The 6,633-nt window shown below is 31.8% G+C and overlaps 1 protein-coding gene across 1 annotated transcript; it reads left to right on the plus strand.

Moving 5' to 3' along the window:
* The first annotated feature begins 333 nt into the window (after positions 1-333).
* Positions 334-2,773, plus strand: LOC108477064 (uncharacterized). The gene is made up of 3 exons (XM_017779494.2): positions 334-791; positions 875-1,290; positions 1,385-2,773. Exons 1-3 carry the CDS (start codon positions 726-728, stop codon positions 2,628-2,630), a joined length of 1,728 nt encoding a protein of 575 aa, XP_017634983.1. The 5' UTR covers positions 334-725; the 3' UTR covers positions 2,631-2,773.
* Positions 2,774-6,633: the final 3,860 nt, after the last annotated feature.

Raw genomic sequence — 6,633 nt, forward strand, 5'->3', positions numbered from 1 at the left:
TATGTTCGGACTAGGATACTAGTTGGTTCTCAATCCAACCGATAAACCTGGTCCAATTTTAACAACTATGACTTAAAAAACTTGAACCCACTAGTTACATACAACGGTTGAAGTTGAAATTGCACTATACATTAGGGAGCTGTACAACACTTTTTACCTTTAAAAAAACCATTTAGAAAAGTAAGTCCTTTTTAGGTAAATAACCAGAAGATGGGGTTTCTTTGACTTTGGGGGGAGCAATTTGCAAATTCCAAATGCAAACCCGGTAGTTGAACCCGAGAACCCGTGATTGTTCATCGTATGAATCCATGAATCTTAAAACCCAAAAAAAGAAGCCATTTTTAAAAACAATAAATTTATTTTTGTTGAGAAGGTTTGGGGTCATAGTCTCATAGCCTAGGGGCGACAAGCATAGTGTAAGAGAGAGAGAATCTAAAATAGTGTGATGCCAGCTATGAAGTTGAAGGATCAAAGCATTCTCTGAGGTCAAAGCTGGCATTTTTTTTTCTTTTATATTGCCTTTGTTTTTTTTCTTTTCCTCTCACCCCCTTCCCTTATTTACTACTCTTCCCAATCCTTCCTTTTCTCTCATTTTCTCATCCTTATTTATTAGTGAAAAGAAAAAAAATGTGCAGCATTCTTTGAGAGCAAGCCAAAAAAAAAGGTTCATGGTTGATTGAGTTTTGGTTCTTCTTCAACAAAACAAAAAACACAATCCAACCCCAATGGCTGTTTCTCCTTGTTTGAGTGTTAATGATCAAAAGAAACACTGGTGGCTTAGCAACCGAAAGGTATTTTCATTTTTCAATCAAAGTTTCCATTTTCTTGTAGATAGAAAGTATTGATTTTTATACAATGATCTTCTTGTTTGCAGGTTGTGGATAAGTACATTAAAGATGCGAGGAGTCTGATTGCTACCCATGAACAAAGCGAGATTGTTTCGGCTTTGAATCTACTCGATGCAGCATTGGCTATTTCGCCTCGTATTGAGGTTGCCCTTGAGCTCAAAGCTAGATCTTTGCTGTACTTGAGACGATTTAAGGACGTCGCCGATTTGCTCCAAGACTATATACCTAGTCTTAAAATGTCCGGCGACGATTCCGGGTCGGTTTCGTCCGATAACTCGTCTCAACATCTCTCGAGGGAACGAATTAAGCTTCTCCCTTCTAATAACTCGTCCTCTGACTCACCTGGTCGTGACCCGTCTTTCAAGTGTTTCTCTATCTCGGAATTGAAGAAGAAAGTTATGGCTGGGTTGTGGAAGAACTGTGAAAAAGAAGGCCAATGGAGGTAATTTTCTTTTTAGTTTTCTTCACGTCGGTTTTTCTGTTAGATTTTGGGTAAAAATAAAATAATTTTAACTTGAAACTCAATTTTGATACAGGTACTTGGTGCTAGGCCAAGCGTGTTGCCACCTAGGCCTAATGGAGGATGCAATGGTTCTACTTCAAACCGGCAAACGCCTCGCTTCGGCTGCATTCCGCCGCGAAAGCGTTTGCAGGTCCGACGACAGCTTCTCCTTTCCCAACAGTATTACCACATTGGACATATCCAGTGCCACAGCGCCACCTTCCATGCCACCGCGGAATCCGACCTTTTTCTCCGAATCCGAAAACATTTCCCAGCTGTTATCCCATATCAAACTCCTCATTCGCCGTCGTACCGCTGCCATTGCTGCCTTAGATGCTGGCTTATTCTCCGAAGCCATTCGCCATTTCTCTAAAATCGTCGACGGTCGACGCCCTGCACCTCAAAGCTTCCTTGCAGAGTGTTATATGCAACGAGCCTTCGCTTATAAGGCTGCGGGACGCATAGCCGAGTCGATCTCGGATTGCAACAAAACACTTGCTCTTGATCCAACTTGCATTCAAGCTCTTGATACCAGAGCCTCATTGTTGGAAACAATACGTTGTTTACCGGACTGTTTGCACGACCTCGAACACTTGAAACTGCTTTATAATACCATATTACGAGATAGGAAGCTACCAGGCCCTGCCTGGAAGCGTCACTATGTTCGGTACCGGGAAATCCCGGGGAAGCTATGTGCATTAACGACTAAAATCCAACAATTGAAGCAAAGGGTTGCTTCAGGGGAGACTGGAAATGTCGATTACTATGCATTGATCGGTTTAAGGCGAGGATGTTCAAGGTCCGAACTAGACCGAGCTCATTTGCTGCTATGTTTAAGGCATAAACCGGATAAAGCTACAAATTTTATCGAACGATGCGAGTTCGCCGACGAGCGTGATCTCGACTCGATTAAAGACCGAGCCAAAATGTCGGCTTTACTTCTTTACAGACTGCTTCAAAAAGGGTATTCCAGTGTAATGTCTACCATTATGGACGAAGAAGCGGCCGAGAAGCAACGGAAGAAAGCATCGGCCGCGTTACAAGCAGCACAGGCAGCAGCAATTCAAGTCCAGCAAACCCAACATTCTAATCCTAAACCCGAACACGAAGCCAGCCCTGTTTCGAGCTGCAATAACAAAAGCAAAAACACAACCACAAATTCCAACACCAATGTGTTCCAAGGTGTATTTTGCAGGGATCTTACTGTAGTTGGGAATTTACTCTCACAAGTCGGGTTTAATCGACCACTTACAGTGAAATATGAAGCACTAAGCTGTTGATTTAAGTTGAATGTTTATTACAGGCTGTGTCCCTGTTGTACAAAATATTAGTCTGCTGGAAAATTTTGTCACACTTTTTTATTTCTATGTTATCCATTTCCTTGTATATAAACTTTAATTATTAAAATTTTCTACTTTGGTTACTCTTTTTTTTTTTCTTTTTTTTTTTCAGTTTCAACCTTAATTTTGCTTAAAAATTTTAGATTTCAATTGATATTTTTTGGTTTAGATTGGGGACCAAATGGTACTATCTGGCAAAGACAGGGATAAAAAAGCAAAAAAAAAAAAAAAAAAAGGCAGAAGCTACTGTGGTTTTGGTTTCCTTTATTTGTCTTATCTGTTGGGGCAATTAAAAATTTTTTTTCTCTGTTTTGTTTATTCAATAACTGGCTTTGTCTGACATTGTGCTAGATTGTGCATTTTGCTAGTTCCAAACCCAAAGTTTTTTGGTTTAGAATATTGAATAAAACACAAAAATTGATAACTTTATTTAATTATTAAATTATGAAAAATATTCCCAAATATAATAATTCTTTTATTAAAAAGTATCTTTAAAATATATTCTTTAGTAATGCTCAATATTGGGAGAAGAGATGTGATTGGCTTTGGGGCACACTTCTTCGAGTTGTGGACTAATCGTGGTTTCGCGTGTATCGTTATTTAAACGTGGGGTATTTATTGAACTGGTGAAACCTTTGAAAATTTAAAAAAAGGTTTAATTCTGGTTTTAGTCCTTCATATTAAATTTTAGGAGATCTAATTTCTAGTTTAGTTTGGCGTCATTTGATTGTATAAATTCATAACATTTATTAATCAACAAATTATATTAAACTTATAATGTATTTATTTTGGAACAAAACAACATTTAGTTCTTAAATTTGGAATTCTTCTCAATTCAATCTCTTTACTTGAATTCTATTAAGATGTGATAGCATAACACTCTCTCAAAATATTATATCTGCATCTGAAAATTTTAAAATTTTTATAAAATCTAAAAATACAAAAATATAAAGAAATTTTAACAGTCTTCAATTGATTATGTAGTACAATTCAAAGTGTTATATTATCACACTTTAAAATAATTCAAATTTAAGGACCAAAATAAAAAATAACTAAATTTAAAAATTAAATAATACTTTATCCCTATTGTTTCTTTAAAAATCATATCATTTAACTATAAAATTAACAATATTATGTATTTGAATTTATTAATAACATAATTAAAAGAGAGAGATTCAAGGTTCCTTTAGATTGATAGTATATTTATCTGCGGTTAATATAAAAATAATAGTGACTGTAAAATTAGATATCTGTAATAATATTATAATATAAGATAAAAAATTTAACCGCACCGCATTAAAAATAAGCGTTTGTCTTAAGAGACCCTCAATCAACATAAAATATCAAAACATAAATAAAAACATCAAATCACCAAATAGTGATAAAAAATATTTAAATATCAAATAATTTTTAATTTAATTGATATCAATATTGTTACTAATATAAAAAAACGTACATCTTAATCAAAACACTCAATACAATAAAAGAAAGGGATTTTAGAAAGGTGATGTCAATTCATTCAACCTTACAACTTTGCCATCATTTTGGGCTTACTTTTTTCATGCAACACTTCACTCTATTTTTCTCCATTTCAATCTTCAATGCACATAATTGCGTATGATGGAGTTGGTTTAAAAAAAAAAAAAAGCTGTTGGGTCATAGTAAAAAGGCAGAAGAAAGAAAGAGCATAGGTAAAAAAATATGTAGCTGGTCCTAGCTATTTCTTATTGGCTTTAATCATGTCACAAATTAAATAAACTATTAATAATGAATATTAATTAGAGAATTAATATTGATAACGTGTGTTAGAAGACTAGAGCCATTACCTTACCATAATCTCCTAAAACAAATTAATATACTAATATGGCAGTGAAGTCAATGTCTAGTATCAAGTAGCATCAATATTAAAAACTCATATTTTTAACCATTAAATTTTAACTACGTCTATTTGGGAGCTCTTTTTATTTTGGGATTTGGTTCAATTTAATCTATGTATTATTAAAAAGAATTAAATAAAGTTAAATTAAAATAATATTATCATTTAGGGTAAAAGTGGAGAGACAAAAGAGTGAGTGGAAAAGTAAAAGAAAAATAAAATTTGAGTATGCTTGATTGGAGAGAAAGTAAGAGAAAAGAAAATAGGAATGATGACCATTTTTTATCTTAATACATAAAAATCAATTCTTTCAAATTAGAAAGATGAGAGAAAAGAAAATGAAAGATGCGTATGTTAATTCAAAAGTATACATTTTTCAAATGTTTTATTTTCTTTTCTTACATTTTTCAACTCTACCAAGTAATGGAATTTTCTTTCCATCTCATCTACAAAGCACACCTATGGAAAAAAAAATTATGCTTTCCATTTCCATCGATTTGATTTTTTACCTCTTCAATTTTCTATTCTTCCAATTTTCTTTTCACTCTACCAAACAAAGCCTTAATGTTTAAAAATTATTGTTTATTGTTTAACAAAATTAATATTTTTAAAGTTTTTATGGTTCTGTAAATGAAATTTTTATTTGAAATTGAATTGTAATTAAAAAAATTATACAATAAATATTAACTCTATTACAATTTAAACTTATTGAATTCTTTTAATAATATAAAAACTAAATTGATTTATTTAATAATAAATGAACTAATTTAATCCGGTCTCATATAGTATAGGGCATCAAATACTTTAACTTAAAATTTTAAATTTGAATATTATAGATAAAAATTAATTTTAAGAAATTCGATTTCATCAATACTATAAAATATCAAAATATTTTAAACAATATATATATATATATACACCACACGTCAATACTTCAATGTCTGCCCTTTGAAAAGGCAGCATCATTAGATAAAATTTTAGCTTTCATTTTTGCTTTTTTCCTATGGAACCAAACAAGGAGATATTATTATTGAAATTAATAATCTGCCAATCAATTAGCATAATTTCTATTAATTGGCAGATTATTCCTCATCATTAGAAGAAAGAAAAGAAATTATTTTACCCTTTTTAACCAAAAGAAAATTATTTAATTTTTAAAAATTATAAAAATATAAATTAATAAAATAACGAAATTATATTTTAGCTCTTATAAAAATATAATTTAATTTCGATGCCTCAAAAATTTATGACTTCATCCCTATCAATACTTGTAATGATTAATTCTAATTGAAACTATTTATATAGATATACCTTTAAAAAATTCATCTTTACAAAAAGGTCACTAATCTTCTATTTATTTATTTTCTTAAGCAAAAAAGAAAAAAGGCTTCACATTCCTTTCATTGCAAGGATTTATGTTCTTTTTTATCCATAAAATTCGCCTCTGCCCTTCAACGCTACTCAAACCATTTTGCTTTTACTTTGCTTTACTTCTTACAGGTTCCTTTTGATATTTGTATATAATTTATCAGGAGAAACATAATATATATATATATATATATATATATATATGTGTGTGTGTATTTGCATGGGATTTCAAGAACATTCATAGCTATTGAGTTTGTGATTATGCTTTAACCAACATTATAAAGCAATAAGGGATAATAGCATAAACGACCTTTGAATTTTAGCAAATCATATAATATGGTTTCCATATTTTAAAAATACCAATTTTAGTATCTAAAGTTTCATTCCATCCACTAATATGATACCCAAATGTCCAAGGGTGAAGCCAGAAAATTTTTCGACAATGAAATTAAATTATTTTTTTTTATAGATAAGGAAATTAAACTCTCTGATGATTCGTGCTAAACTCCTTTTTGTCTCCTCTGTCTGACCATTAAGCATATTGACCACAATCAAACAATCACTTTCCACCAATAACTGATTTACGCCTCTTTTCCAAGCTATATCCAATCCGTCCATGATTGCCCATAGTTCTGCATCAAGTGCAGAGCAAATGCCTATATTCATAACATTACAGCTTTTAAATGAACTAATTCATAA

This window comes from Gossypium arboreum, chromosome 12 (assembly GCF_025698485.1).
Source record: "Gossypium arboreum isolate Shixiya-1 chromosome 12, ASM2569848v2, whole genome shotgun sequence".
Classification (NCBI taxonomy): domain Eukaryota; kingdom Viridiplantae; phylum Streptophyta; class Magnoliopsida; order Malvales; family Malvaceae; genus Gossypium; species Gossypium arboreum.